Source organism: Panthera leo, chromosome D4 (assembly GCF_018350215.1).
Source record: "Panthera leo isolate Ple1 chromosome D4, P.leo_Ple1_pat1.1, whole genome shotgun sequence".
Taxonomy (NCBI): Eukaryota; Metazoa; Chordata; class Mammalia; order Carnivora; family Felidae; genus Panthera; species Panthera leo.
Window position 1 is genome coordinate 66,165,848 of NC_056691.1, and position 15,689 is coordinate 66,181,536.

At 44.8% G+C, this 15,689-nt stretch overlaps 1 protein-coding gene across 5 annotated transcripts in view; it reads right to left on the bottom strand.

The window, feature by feature from the left end:
* ABCA1 (ATP binding cassette subfamily A member 1) overlaps positions 1-15,689 on the bottom strand; it is a 132,374-nt gene that overhangs the window by 74,529 nt on the left and 42,156 nt on the right. For all 5 annotated transcript variants that reach the window (XR_006195657.1, XM_042911876.1, XM_042911878.1 and 2 more), the window contains exons 6-7: positions 4,103-4,224; positions 1,890-2,066 (exon numbers count right to left, since the gene is read on the bottom strand). Coding sequence is in view for 4 of the 5 variants with exons in the window: in XM_042911876.1 (XP_042767810.1) it covers positions 1,890-2,066; positions 4,103-4,224 (299 nt within the window). In the remaining variant the exon portion in view is untranslated. The remainder of the gene's footprint in view (positions 1-1,889; positions 2,067-4,102; positions 4,225-15,689) is intronic.

Below are 15,689 nucleotides of genomic sequence, written 5' to 3' on the forward strand. Positions count from 1 at the left end.
GTCTACCATTTATAACCATCTTTCTGGCACAATGCAACAAGTGCCAACAGGCTACGTGTCTGCACAAATGAGCTAATGTAGCCACGGAGACCAGTCATCTGGGACTGTAAACATCCACATTCAGAAATATAGATCTTATTTGAAATTATACTATAGAAACATTAACCAATAGAATACCAGACTATTGAACAAAGCAACTCAGTATTTTTTTCTAACTGAAACAGAAAATACTACTACTGGAATAAAACAAAAACATATCGTAGGGCACCTGGGTGGCTCGGTCGGTTAAGCGTCCGACTTTAGCTCAGGTCATGATCTCACAGTTCGTGAGTTCAAGCCCCACATCAGGCTCTATGCTGACAGCTTAGAGCTGCTTGACTGCTTCAAATTCTATATCTTCCTCTCTCTCTGCTCCTCCCCTGCTCACGCTCTGTCTCTCCTTCAAAAATAAATAAAAACATTAAAAAAAATGTTTTACAAACAAAAACAGATCTTAAGCATTAGGCCTAAGCCCTTCATACCAACTGGTTCACCATCAACCTTGCCACAAAAAAAAAAAAAAACAAACCTAAAACTCACCCATTTTTCTTACTACCTACTCAGGCAGAAGCTACAGTATCATAGAGTCAAGGAGGATACAAGAACTTTATTTTTTTTTTTAATTTATAATAAAAATTTTTAAGTTTATTTATTGAGACAAAGAGAACAAGCAGGTGAGGGGCAAAGAGAGAAGAGGAAAGAGAGAATCCCGAGCAGGCCTGGCACCATCAGCACAGAGTCCCACGTGGGGCTCAAACTCACAAACTGTGAGATCATGACCTGAGCCAAAACCAAGAGTCAGGTGCTTAAATGACTAAGCCACCCAGGTGTCCCAACAAGGCTCCAAGAACTTCTTGATAGTCGGTCTAGCATGTAAACCTCAGGAGAGGTTTCTAAAGGTCACTTTCTAGGGTACAATCCAGGCACAAAGTCTAGAAACCATTCTTAGAAGCCTCAGGAGAATGGATCTCCCTATAAAGAAATCATGCTTGCACAAAGTCCCAGAGGATTCTGATTTCTTGTTATTATAATGAGGAACATCTCTTTTCAGGCACATACTTCTTCCAAGGCTTTTTCCCTCGTATTAAGAGATTCTACTGACAACTCAGAGTGCTATCTGGTGAGTAGGAAATCAGAACACTGGATGCTAAATGATGTTGTTGGAGAGGCAGGTCACAAGAGCTCTCAAAAAACCAAAGAAATCCACCAGTTCTAGAACTGTACACAACCCTCTGATGGCCAAAATGCTCAGGTTCATCTGTATTCTTTGATTAAGAATGAACATGTATACTCTCAGACTGCTTCTCTGAACTACTGCTTCCTAGGCTGATCAGACTTTGTTGCAATTTCCCTTTTCTGTAAGTGTAATTCCATCATTGGTTAATCTAATGATTACGGGTACTCCCATCCAATTCTAAGGTTTTCCCACTGTGACAGCTCAGTGTCTCCTTGTTGATATGCTTTTTAAGAATGGATGTCCATCTTCCCAAAGATTTCTGAGATTTTTTTGTTTTTAATCTGGAGAACTCTTTCTTCAAATGAACTCTTATAATCTCAAATTACAATATAAAAAAACCCACAACATAAAAAATAGGTTTTCTCTGATTGAAACAGGCACAAGGGACCTTAGGTTTAGACTCAGAGCCATACCCAACTCATTCTTCCCCCTTTTACCTTTTGGGAAAAAGCCCAGAAGTTTGAAAGAACAGAATACGAATGAGCTAAATTATCTCTCAAATTCCCAGCCAGGCTTATGTTTCCACAAAAACAAAGTTATGTTGTCCAGGGAAAATGTTCACATTCCAAAAGTATTAGTGCTTGAAGCTTCTCCACACAGCAAGCATACTCACCAGGATCGGCTTCAGGATGTCCACGTTGGAACGAAGTACTTGCTCTGCTGCATCCAGTTTCTCCCTTGGCAAGCCGCACAGCGTGGAAACTTCTTGGTCACCAAGTTGAATCACCTCTTCTAATTTTGATCCACTGCACAGATTGGTCAAATGTAACTGGTAGCCTTGCAAAAATACCTGGAAGCATTTCATGCAAAAAGAGTCAAGGGAAACTGGATTAAGAAGATGGGGTAGGTGGTGGGCCAATATAGCTTTGAAGCATGGACACCATTGCAATAGTCCACTGCATCAGATCTCTTTACCCAACTTTGGAATGTATCACGGCACAATCCAACAGAAAACTTAAAGCCTGGATGTTGTGTTTGACTCATCATCTCCCACGCTCTTGTCCTTGTGAAGGGAAATCCTGAGTCCAACTCTTTGTCTCAAAAATGGGACACATGATTCAGCAAATAGGAATTGAGAGTTCAAACTCCTGAAACCACTTTTATTAGAGAAAAAAACTCCCATTATTTTGGAACTTATGCGATCTTAAACTGGGGTTGGACCAAATTATGAAAAAAAAAAAGCATTCATACTATTTATTTGTAGGTATAGCTATTTCACTGATCCAAAAAACTATGTTGAAGCAATTTCAGAATTTGGAACTCTTCATTTGATTTGCCCCAGAGCAGAGTAACAGAAAGCTGAGCCTCTTTTTCATCTCATTGAAGGCCAATTCTAAGTCACTCTTAAGTATTCATTAGAGCAGACCCCTGGAGAGCCTTTCCTTGGCCGTATTTTGTTTACTTAATTAGCTTTTCTGGGCCTCAATAAACTGCCCTTCTTCATACATGGTCCTTACTGTCCAATTAGACAGCAAATTCAGTAAGAGGAGGGGCTTGTTTTTCTTGCTCACTTTTCTTGTCCACAGTGCTGAAACATTACAGACAGTAAATATTTGTGGAATGGATGGATGATGCAGACTCTGTATTACTCCATTATTACCTCTCCTGTTTAAATTAATGCAGCTTGACCTGCTGGTAGTGAAATCTAGAATGAGTGATGGATCAAGAGCCTCTCCAGACCTACGCAGCCTTCTAACGTTACAGAGCACTTGGCCTGCCATGGTTTCCGGTAAGTTTTCACCTACTGCCAGACACGCAAGTGTACTTCAGTTTTCCTCCTTTCTCTAAGTAGTCCTTGCCGTCAGCCTACCTTCAGTATCGGTGTTTGAGAGCACCGACCACAGAGAGATTCTAATACTATGCAAGGACCACCTCCATGCATAGGATGCCCCTTATTTTAAACTAACCTGATGGGACAGAGATGATACTGGCAGGGGGAAATGGAAATTATGCTAAATGCAACTGTTTTAACAAGACTGCTACCTTTGGCCCATCTCCCGACCATACAACTGGTAAACACAAGGCATATTTTCCTTGTTTTATAAGGGCAAGCAGTAAGCACATTTTTCTAATTTTAAAAATTCTACATCACGTAAAACGAAGACTTTTTTTTTTTAATCAGGCATAAACATTTCCAATGCTTCTGCTTATTGTAAAGATATAAGCTAGTGTGTAGACAAGAGACAGGCTAAAGAAGCAGTGCCCCTTTCTGCCAGAGAATACACTGGAGAACCTTCTATGAAAATCGAGAGCCATGCAATCAGGGTCTGCTACTCACAGCCCAGGAGCTGTATGATATCCAATTATGCCAAAGGAAGGGGTCTGAGAATCTAAGGTTAAAATTCTACATAAACTACCATTACTTCCTGGTTTTACAAATTAAGGAAAAAAAAAAAAAAAAAAAACATTTTCTCCTTATAGATTTTTTTTTGTCCATCATTAAAGGAAGCATCAACTTTTAAAATCTCCTGTCTTAGATTTTATAGATAGTTGCTCTGATCAATACTCCTCAACTCTGATTACCATCTCAGAACTGTAAAAAAAATTTTTTTTTAAATGTTTATCTTAACTTGAATTCATCTCCCTTCCCCTTTAGGGGGATGTTATCAACAAATGCTAGTTGATAGGCAGGAAACCAGTTTTATCTCAACCAGCTGGCCCACGACACCAGGCTGCACATTCCACTCTCTGGATGGTGGGGCAATGCCAGCCTGGGCAGAGAAGTGAAAGCCGGTGAAGGTGAACTTGAGCACCATTACAAAGACAGGGACTCTCAAACAGTGTAACTGCCATCAGCCCCCAAGGAAGCCAAATCTTACAGCTTACCTTGTGGAGACTGACATCAGCCCCCAGCATTTTGTCCACAGTAGGCCTTGGCAGAGAGAGGTTGTAAGTCAGGAATCCAGAGAAGGTTTCATTGTCCACTAGGAAATCCTGAAGCTTCAAGCCTGCCGAGAAATAGTATTTTATTTTCATTTAATAAGTTTAAAAAAAAAAAGTAGTCAGCACAATGGGGCAGGTGGAGAAAAATAATATTGATGGCCTCATTTTTTTTAACTATTTCTTTTTCTTTTTTCTTTTCTTTCTTTCTTTTTTTTGTGTGTTTATTGAGAGATAGAGGGAGAGAGGGAGCATGCACATGTACAGAGAGAGAGAAAGAGAGAGCGAGAGAGAGAGAGAGAGAGAGAGAGAGAATCCCAAGTGGGCTCCACATAGCACAGAGCCTGATGCGGGGCTCAAGCTCACAAACCTTCAGATCTTGAGCTGAAATCAAGAGTTGGAAGCTTAACCGACGGAGCCACCCAGGTACCCCCTAATGGCCTCGTGTTAAACAAATTGATAACCACAGGTTTCTGGCTTAAGCATACAGAGAAATGACGTTCAGGGAGCTTTGCTTTACAGGAGAGATGAAAAGAATGTCTTCTGAAGATGTGTAGAACCACAGTCAGCGTGTGCTCCTAGCCTCAAAAGCACCACAGTGCTCCACACACTCACATAGCTTTTCCTTGCTTTTCCAGGGAAAAAACCAAACCCTTTAGATGATCTCGCCCAACCCATCTGAAATTTGTGAAACTAACACCCCTGCTCCTGTCTCCCCAATGCCATCTCAGCTACAAATCGGAGATACTTAAAGCCTTAGTCCCACAAGCCCCAGGGGCTGATTTTCTCTTGTTGCAGGAGAGTTGTTCCTAAACTTGAGTGGGCATCAGAATCACCTGAGGTCTTGTTAAAACAGATTACCGGTCCCCACACCACCCCCAGAGTTTCTGATTCAGCCAGCCCGGGATGAGGCCAGAGAATTCACATTTCCCTTGAGCTTCCAGGTGATGTGGATACTGCAGGTCTGGGCCCCACACTTTGAGAGCCGCTGGTGTGAAGCAATACGCATATCAAAGCACTTTCACAGATGTGGTCTCATTTTAATTCCAACTGTGTAACAAATGATACAGAGCTCCAAAACCCATGTCTGCCAGGCTTTAGGAAAACACAGCATATATTTAAAAATTCACCCTACTACATGACTGGATTGGTACGGGGTTTCATAAAAAAAATCCTTTTAGGGGCGCCTGGGTGGCTCAGTCGGTTGGGCGTCCGACTTCAGCTCAGGTCACGATCTCGCGGTCCGTGAGTTCGAGCCCCGCGTCGGGCTCTGGGCTGATGGCTCAGAGCCTGGAGCCTGCTTCCGATTCTGTGTCTCCCTCTCTCTCTGCCCCTGCGCCGTTCATGCTCTGTCTCTCTCTGTCTCAAAGATAAATAAAACGTTAAAAAAAAAAATCCTTTTAAATAATAAACCTTCCAGGTACAGTCTGGTAATTAAAGCAGAAAAGGCACTGGCCGGAGAAATCCTCAAGTTTAGTCCCTGGAGTTGGAAGCTGTGCCTGGTGGTATCATTTGGGTACTTGAAATCATCTTTCTGACACTCAGGCTTTTTTATCTCCAGAATGAGAGTTTTCTAACCAGATGTTTGGTGGGACCCTCCTGACTCTGAAATGGTACAGTTTTCCCTCCCCTGTTTGATTTGTCCACTTCTTCTGCCCCACCTTCTTAATAACCCAACTTCTTTCAATAAAGAGAAAACCAGCTCATCACAACCACGTGACTAAGCAATGCTCATTCGCAGACTGCAGCCCACAGGCCCAGGCACTAACAGACTTCTAGAGGGCAAACCTTGCAAACCCAATCATTTAACTGAAGCAAAACAGGTGTGATCTGCAAATGGGACTACAATGTGAAGCTTAATACTGGTTGCTGAAGGAGGTCATGAGATAAAGCAGGAGGAGGGCACAAAAGCTCAACCAGACTCTCATCATTGCTGCCAGATCCAGGTCTGTTCTTAAGCAAACTTTAATAATTTAGAGTTCTAGAAAGGATAAGTTAAGCACGATTCACATCTTCCCATCTCTAGAGAAATGACTGTCCGGTTACACCTGACCAGCTAATGCCTATTTATTCCTCGTGACACATTCAAGAGGCTGTTCTTTGCCCAGCTAGTGTCCCTCCTCAGACCAGGTGCTCCTGCAAACGGCAACCAGCCTGCTGCTTCCACAGGTGCACCTGCCTGGTGCTCCCCATCACATATGACACTATACTGTTACCACAGGGCTCATTCCTATAGTTGACAAACCTCAGAGCACCTCAGATTCACTTAGGAAGCATACCAAAATGCAGTTTCTTGGGCCCAATTCCTAGAGATCCTGAAATAATGGATCTACAGTGGGACCTGAGAATCTCCATTTTAATAAGCATTCCTTGTACTTCTAATGTAGGGAGTCTGGGGACCATACCTTAAGGAATGTTGCTTTATTTGCATATTATCTCCACTGGTATACAGAATATGTGTTGTTGCTTTTTAAGCAAGCTCTACACTCAATGTAGGGCTCGAGCTCACAAGAGTCATGTGCTGTACTGACTGAGCCAGCCATGTGCCCTCAGAATATGTGTTTTATTTCTGTATCCCTGTGCCCAGATCAGAGCCTGGCAAAGAACTACTGGTCATTACAAAAAAAGGATGGCTGGATAAGAAATAATAGGAGGTGGGATTAGGGCTGGGAAGATTCCAAAAGTATTTGAGCAGCATCACAGATTTCCTTTCAGTTGAGCAGATCCAAGAAGGGCCCAGAGATATCAGGACAATTCTCAGGCTACACCCCAGGAGTAATCAGGACCCCTATCTTAATATTCCCAGTGACACAAAGTAACACCCAGGTGTTTACCCCTGTGGTAGGGATAAACGAGAAAGAAGGTAAGAAAGCTAGTAGCTTCAATTGAAGCCTGGCATGAAAAGCCAGACACTGACCATTGTGGAACAATGGGGAAAACACCACAATGGGGGTCAGAAAACCTGGGCTCTGTATCCATTTATTTGCCAGGGTATCTCACCTAAGCTGCGTCTCCACTGCCTTACTTATAAAACAGGGGTTAAAAAAAAAAAAAGACATCTCTGAGCCCTGTATAAAGCAGAGTATACACATGAGCTGACCCTCACTGACTTCATGAACCACAAATTCCTCCTGAGCGTGAAAAGCCAGAGCAGGACGTGGACACTATGCTAGGGAACTTCACAACAGCCTCCTCCCTCCAGAAGAGGGTTGCTAAAGTGTGGGAGGCTGACCTAGGCTGCACTTGCAATGGGTCTAGGTCATGAGCAACACTCTTGAGACCAGCAAGTATGTTTATAAGACTCTTCTGTTATGTCAACAGGCTCTGCGAATGGCAACAGCTGGATGTGATCTATCAGTGAATCCCCTGGATGAGACAGAAGAACCAAGAGGCCAATTAAATAGTCAACAACCCTTGGTAGTGCACGTGCACAGGGTGGTGAGGTCGCTGGGTCAGGGAGCAGCAGGGAAGGCCAAAGATCCCTGGCTACAGAGAACTCGCATTCCAGTCACATGCGTACCACACATGGAGACTCAGATTCACACACCACCACCACCAACAGCTACAACCAGTGTGGACAAAGAAAAGCAATGTGGTACGGTGCACTGGTTCTCAACTTTGGCTCTGATTAGAAACAAATAGGTAGCGTTACAAAAATCCCAATGCCTAGGCTACAACCCCCCAACATCTACTCAGAACTTTTGGAGCCAACACCCAAGTATCAGAATTTTATACAGCTCTCCAGGCAATTCTAGCTGAGTCTGAGAAACAATGGAGTGGTAGAAAGATCAGGGATGTGAGGCCAGAAAAACCTAATTTTGATGCTGGACTCTGCTGTTGATTGACTGTGCCTTTGAGAAATGCATTTTGCCTTCCTGAGACCAACTTTTCTTCCCTAAGAGGTAAGGATAACATTATCACCACCTTTCCAAGATATGAGGATTGGAGGTATTCACAGGTAAAGCATGAACAGTGAATAATAAATGGTAATAATTTTGTGATTATTGAAAAGGTGGTTTTTTTTTTTTTTTTCACCTGACTTTACCAGTGTACTCTAGTGAAGTATAGGGAGAAGGTAAGGACACGGTCCTTGCCCTCAAGGAATTTTCAAGGCTGATAAGGGAGATGAAGAGACATGTCAATGAAGCAGAAGGAGGAATGAGAAAGCCAGAGTAAGGCAGTTCATGCAAGTGTTTGACCAAGATGAGACTTGTCTGCAAGTGCTTGAGGCAGCGGGGAAGAGTCTGGCTGAAGCCAAATTCTGGAAAACGACAGAGGGCCAAAAATCTCTTTTGAGGTTGTGGCAAGTGAGATCTCTCATCATGGCAGGGGCCAGGACACCCTGTAGCCATAGTGCTATGTACTTACAGGTTCTAAATAAATGTTTTTCAATGAATAAATAAATCGACAAGCAGATAAACATAGAGGAGATTTCTCAAAACCTAAGATTTGGGGAGTAGAATGGGAGAGAGGGGAGGAAGGCATGTAGTGGGAGACAGGAGTGAGGTGGCTTTGTACCTCTGGTCTCAGTTTTTTCCATTCTGTAGTTGGCAAGAAAATGAGTGGAGAAGCCAAGAATATGGAGAAAGTCAGATGTATGAAACAGTCCTTCTTCCCCTTGTCCTAGCTAACTCCTACCCTTTTTTTTATGACTTGGCCCATGAGTCATCTCCTCCAGGAAGCCTGCCCTGACTTTCCCACCTCAAGCTGGATTAGGTAGCTGTCCTCTGTGCTCTGTTGGCCTCCTGTGTTTCCCTCAAGCAGCACTCAGACCGAGCTACAGTTGTCTGGGCACCCATCTTTCTTGCCAGAAGAATAGAGCCAGAGCCTTGAGAGCCAGGACTTTGCTGTTTCAAAGCACAGCAGTGCCCAGTACAGGGGAGGCACCAGAAGATCTGAATTCAAGTCCCAGCTTTGCTCTCTCCTCAGTGTGCAGCCATGAACTTCACTTTTCCCCTTTTCTTAATCTCTCTGGATCTCAGTTTCCTTAGATATAAAATGGAGCTAATAACATTCACAGGTTGTCACAAAAACAGAGATCAAGAATGTGAAAGTACTCTTTCAGAGGAAAAGAGTTAGATAACTAAGAGGATGTGCATGCTGTCACAGAACACAGTCATCACAGAGCTGGACTGGTCACTAAATTCAGCATGAGCCTCTGCTGCCCACAGAGAAGACCAAGAGTCACTACCCACCGGAGGCCAGGAGAACTTTCCTACTGCAATGCCTCCAATATGAACTAAAATACTCCATCCACTGAACTCAGCCCCCTTGGTTGTGCCTGAAGGAGCAAACAGTGGCCTGTCCATTTCCCAAGAGCTTTGCTTTAGATGCAAAAAGGCAGGGCAAAAGAAAGAAGAAACAAAAACAAAAACAAAGACAAAAAACCCAATTCAGGAGTTTGGAGTCTAAATAACAAAACAAGTGAAGTGTGTGTTTGTAGGCTGAGGAAGAACAGAACAGAATCCTCAGTTTCTTGCCAATCCTCTGGGCCAGGCCTCGCTGACCAAGCTTAGGAAACACTTCCATGGCAGCCAGGGGAGAGGCCCCGCACACGGCAAGATGCTTTCATGACACTATGTGTTTCTTCTGCTTCTCTCCGGGCTGACTGAGAGCAGCTGAGGACCGGGAAGGGCAAGGAAGGCGGGGCAGGCAGGAAGGCGGAGGAGGGAAGCCTTCAGCAGAGCTGGCTGGGGTTACTCTCGGTCAGTACCCTCCAGTCCCCAGCTCAAGTTTCAAGATCCCTGTAGTCTCTTTTGTTCAACATGAAAAGGAACCACAGCAATCAGCTGCTTGAGAAGTGGGTGGAGGAGGCAAATGAAAAAAAGAAGTCCAGAAAGAGATCCGTCAGCATCCAAAGCTCAGATACTCTTCTTAAAAGGACCCCAGGAGGGTCTCCAGCCCTCACCCTGTCAAATGGGCAGTGGGCTGGAGGGGACCAGGTCAAATTCTAACTAGTGGCTTTACTCCTCTGAGTAAAGCCGAAGCTTGTCCAGCCATATAAACAAAACCTTGAGAAAATCTCTTTGCTACAAAAGGGCTGGTAACAAGCACACTCAGGTGCTTTTTGTTGTTAGGGTTTTGTTTTGTTTTCCTGATGTTAGGTCTCTACTTCTCCAAGGATTGCTACTGCCTGCATCCTAGAGATGGCTGGACCCTCCTTCTCTGGGAAGACCAGAGCTTCTCTGGGAATTTTGGGGCTCTGGACAGCAAAGCAAGGCACGGTGACTGGCCGCTGCCTAGGTGATCCCTTAGGGCAGGTGAGAGGATGCCGGGAGCTTAGGGTGTATGTGTGTGTTTATATATATAGCTTCAGAACCTCTCTGCCATGCATCTGGTCCTGGGGTTCCCAACCCAGGGAAAGTTTTCCTCCTTACAGTGAGGGCTTGCTGAGGGGATACCAAGATGTACCCAAAGAGTTTCAGGTTCTAGAGTCTGGCCAACCTGGTTCAAACCTCAGTTTCAGAATTTTCCAGTCATGTGGCCTTGGAGAGGTTACTTAAGCTCTCTGAGCCTCCACTGTTCTATAAACAGAAGTTTACCTTTACTAGGAGTCTGGGTTATTTTAAACAAGTTCAAAATAAAGGCCAATAAAGTCATGGACAACAATTATGTGAAGGGGTCCCAAGAGAAACCAGAATATTTAGGGTTATGCTCCCTGAACCCTTTGAGGCAAGTACTGGGGAAGCCAGAGTCTTCTCCTGAGACCAGTGGGAGTGCTCTAAGTTTAGGAACCACATATTCCTTAAAGTATTTTACACGTAGGGTTAACTTGCATTAGTTCAACAAACTACTAAATGGCTACTGAACCCAAAACACTAGTGCTGTGGTTCAAAGGAGCAGTATTTCTCAGTGTCTCTTGAAGGCAGGAGCCTGTAACAAAAGAGATCCTATATAAAGACATGGTCCCTGTCCTTGCCTTCCAAGAGGGGAGGGAGAAAGGATCAGATGAGCAGACTTGTGAGCCTCCAGCCCTCTCTGCAACTCCACAGTCAGTCATCACTGAAACCAGGGGGTGGAGAGAGACCTCTACTAAGGCAGCGGCACACCCATGTCTTCCTGAGAAGCAGGCAGGGTGGGCTGTTGGCAGTCCCTGAAATGAGGACTGATGTCAGCTGATAAGAACCTGAATGGTAACCAGATCCCCAAGGAACCAGTAGAGGGACACCTGGGTGGCTCGGTCGGTTGAGCATCTGACTTGGCTCAAGTCATGATCTCACAGTTTGGGAGTTCGAGTCACACATCGGGCTCTCTGCCATCCACAAAGAGCCCACTTTGGATCCTTTGCCTCTCTCTCTCTCTCTCTCTCTCTCTCTCAAAAATACATAAACATTAAAAAAGAAAAAGAACTAGTAGAGACTGTGGCCCCCGGGAGAAAGGGTGATGTGTTAACACTGGCCAGGAGCACTCCTGATGCAGTGAGGCAGTGGGCACAGTAGGCTGGCTTTGAAAGTCCAGCAGGAAATGAAGGTAATGTGAAATGAAAGGTAACCGAGGAGGTAACATTGGCCCACATGAACTCTTCACGTGAAGAGAAAGCGAGGAAGAGACCAGCAGCCAGTATTAGACAAAGCAAGAAATTAGCTGAAGGCACTCTGCGTGTAGAATGCTTTGTGAAGGTCAGGGAGGTGGGAAGGTGGGAGAAGGTGCCCAGAAAAGGCAAAGAACAATGAGAAGGAAAGAAGCCAAAAGTATGAAGAAGCCCAGAGTCCAGAAACAGGAAAGACTGAACCAAATAGGAAGGGTGGAGAGAAAAAGAGCTGGGAAGAAAGAAAAGAGTTTGAGGCATTAAGTCCTCACTGATGACTGGTCTCCAACTGAAAATGCGACCAGACACTCCTAACACCACGTGGCATGGGATCAGAATTGGCCACAGGACCCCGAGAGGCCTAGGGACACAGGAAAGGAAAGGAAGATGAGGAGACAGAGTCGGAGAAGGGATTCCTTCCAGGGCTGAACTAAGGAATAATTGTTAATATAATGCATAAACTAAGGAATAACTGTTATATGATAGTATAAATACCTTAGTTTTCCCTTATTTTTAAAATGAATAAAATATATTAAGGGACAAAGTAGTGATTTCTAGGCAGAGGAAGGCAATTAGCGTTTACCAAGCATCAGATACAATGTATGTGTTATTTTCTAGAATCCCTAAATAAAGCTTACAAGAAATGTAGTATTCCTGTTTATCAAATGTGGAAATAGCCCCTTTGTGACCCTTGAGATCCTGCTCAGGATCACAAAGCAAGCAAGTGGTAAATCTGAATTCAATCAACTCTGGCTTAAAAGCTTTGGCTCTTTCTACTTTATGGGGAATCACAATGAATCACTTTACTCTTTAAAATCACTTCATTACATTTTTGGCATCAAAAGATGATGATGCCACCCATGCTTCCTGGTATTGGAATAAGGCAACATGGCAGCATGGTACGGTGGAGAGATGCTAAGCCTTGGGGTCAAACAGACCCAGATTCAATTTACAGCTTTCTTCTGTGATCTTAGGCAACAGACCTATCCCTTTTGAGCCCCAGTTGCCTCGTTAATAAAATGGAGATGATAAAACCAATCCGCTAATGCCACTGTAAGCCTTGAATGTAACAATTTATTAAAATGTAAAATGGCATCATGACTTGGTGCAACTTCATCTGGTGGACAAGGTGCCACTCCAAGATTGCCTTTTGTGCCTCAACACAACAGTGATGAGAAGGCAAGAAATAGAAAGCTTTTAACTAGAAGCACATTGGACTCCCCAATTGCTACCTGCCTCCCACGGGGTAAATAAATCATATACTGGAAAAGCAAGACACATGAAACACTGTTCTTGATGCTAACAATCCAACTTTTTAAAGGCAGGCTGACGTTACGGGGTACACGATGTCCTGTAATTGAGCGTAATTGTGTTTTCTATTCTTGTCTGGTAAAGCTGACCTTTGATTCGATTTAGTTCAAGTAATATTTCAACATAGCAGTACAGCACTGCATCCACCTGATTACAGCCTTGCTGGGGCCAGGCCGCTACCCTGGATGGAAACTAGCGCCCTGGGCTCTGGGACACAGCCTGGCCATGACAGCTCTGGGAAAACGTTCTCGTATTAGATTGGAAAGATTTCAAAATATGAAACCCAAGGCCCCAGATCAGGACTTTTGACAAGTGCATGCAGAACGTGAATTGCAATCACGCAAAGATTTCAAGGAATTTCCAGTCTGATGACATATGTGTCAACATATGTCATCAGATCTCCCAACAACATGACTCACGGGGGTGGGGGGGGGGGCGCACAAAGGGACAGAAAGCAAAGTTTGGGGCTGTAGCCTCAACTTCAGTGGCTGTCCAAATGGTTCAGGCAGGGAAGGAGAAATGACGGTGAGTCACGGGATGTTCTTTGTAGATGGGCCTTGGGGAACATTCCACCCATGCCTGTTCCCCATGAAGCCGGGAAGTGGAGGAAGTCTGACACTTCTCTCAGAAGCCCTCTTGTCTCCTTGTTGATCCAGGCCCATCCACGCCCAGTATCCTGTGACCTTGGGAAAGTTTCTGGCTCCCCTGGGCTGCTCTCTTTAGGATGCAGTAATGGCAGAGTATGAACGACTGAAGTTCCAGCCCCTTTCCTCCCCTTGCCAGATATGCTTCTTTGTGTAAGTTACTTAGCCTCTCTGAACTTCAGCTCCTTCTTGCACATAACGAGGAACAAAATTCCTAATCTCACATGATGGTTGTGAAAATGCAGTGAACTAAAGTCTAAGCCTGGTGCCTCGTAGGTGCCAACCACTGCACTGAATGCTTTACCCATATTAGCTGATTCGTATCTCCATTTTGAGGAAACTGAGCCAGAGCTGTTATGGGATTATCCAAGGTCACAGAGCAGATAATCAGAAGAGCCAGGATTTGGAGACCAAGTCAGCCTGGCTGCCCAGTGTTCTCTTGGTGCTAAATTATACTGCCCAGCGGGTTTTTATAAAATGACGATTTTATATCTTCTTCCTCAACTCCCTGCAACAGCCAACTACCTTGCCATGTGACCAAAGTCCACCCTGCCCTCTGGGGGATCCTGTCTTCTTGACTTTCAAAGATCAAAGCAGAATCAAAGGTCCACATAGTGAGTTCTCAGCATTACCAGTAAATCCAACAGTAAGAAAGTTATGGCCCTTTTCCTTAAGTAAAATCCAGCATAACCCTCAGGACTTACAAAAGTCTTACAGAGCCACACGAGAAAGTCCAACAAACCAGATCTGTACCATGAATATACAGAAAGTAATAGCCATGCCACTGACATACAAAAATCTAGCTGAAGGGATGGAGAATAGCTAAAGACACAAGTCAAGATGTTGGGATGCATGTATTGCTGCCCTGACCGCCACCCCCCCCTTTCCAACCCTTGATCTCAATGATGCGGCATGTCCTCCAAAGGGACATCTCCAGCCCAGTGACAAAATGCCCAAAGTTCTTCCTTGTCCTTTCCTGGAAAAGTTTTCATAAGCTTCAGAGGGCTCTACATTCTAGACAGAAGGCATTGCAGAAGTCTCTGAATCGGGGGCCACCGGAGGCCTGCACTGGGAGATGCTGAGATGGTACCCCAGGCCATAGAAAGAGCCATGTAGGCTCTACCCAACTCCAGGGAGCATACTTCTCAGAGGAGTACCACTCACGTGGACTCTGGTGTACATGGCATCCACAGAAATGTGTAACTTGCCAGCCCTACATACAGCTTGAAAGCCATCTCTCAACTGTCCCACCTACTGGCCTGGCCTAATTCATGAAGCAGGTCCAGAAAATAATCTTCTGAAGTCCCACAGAGGACCTACTGAGCTTTTCTGTTAAAGAGCATTATGGTGGCTGTAATGTAAGACTGGGCTTGACACCTGGAGAGCTAAGATCTTGGCAAAGGATGGAAGTTGCTGAATCCCTTAGGCAGGGGAGACTGGGGCATCCAGCCACCACAGAACCTACCCACAGCCTTGTCCATCTGGCCAGGCCATAGCAGATAAAGAGAGAGAACCTCCACAGTACCTCCACAGGTACAGGAATTGTCCTGGAGCAGCATGAGCAATGGTGAGGCTGAGGGAGAAGTCATGGGATATGGCAGTGGACAAGAGCCTAGCTAAATGTGAAAATAGAGGAGTTGGGAACTTCTTATAGGGGATGTGAGGATGGTCCACTCAGGAGGGCAAGAAACCTCAGCCCCAGGATGTGCATTTCCCAACTTCCAGCCAAGCAGGAAGTCCTGATCCTGTATATGGAACAAAGTCAAGAGGAGCCTGGCCTCACGGTGCCATCTAGAGATGAAGGAGAGTCAATAGTGAACATTCCGGCATTGGGGCAAAGATGATGCCTGAGCAGAAATGTTCAGCAGGAAGCTGGCTAGTAAGCCTGGTGGGTAGGACTAAGCAACGCATTTAAATAGCTGAAAGGGAAATAAGCAGTAAAGACAGAACAGAGCAAACATCTTCTCCAGACCAATCCTGATCTGAGCAGCACCAGCCCCACTGGGGAGGCCTTGGCTCTGGCCAATGTACTAGTCACCCCATCTGAACA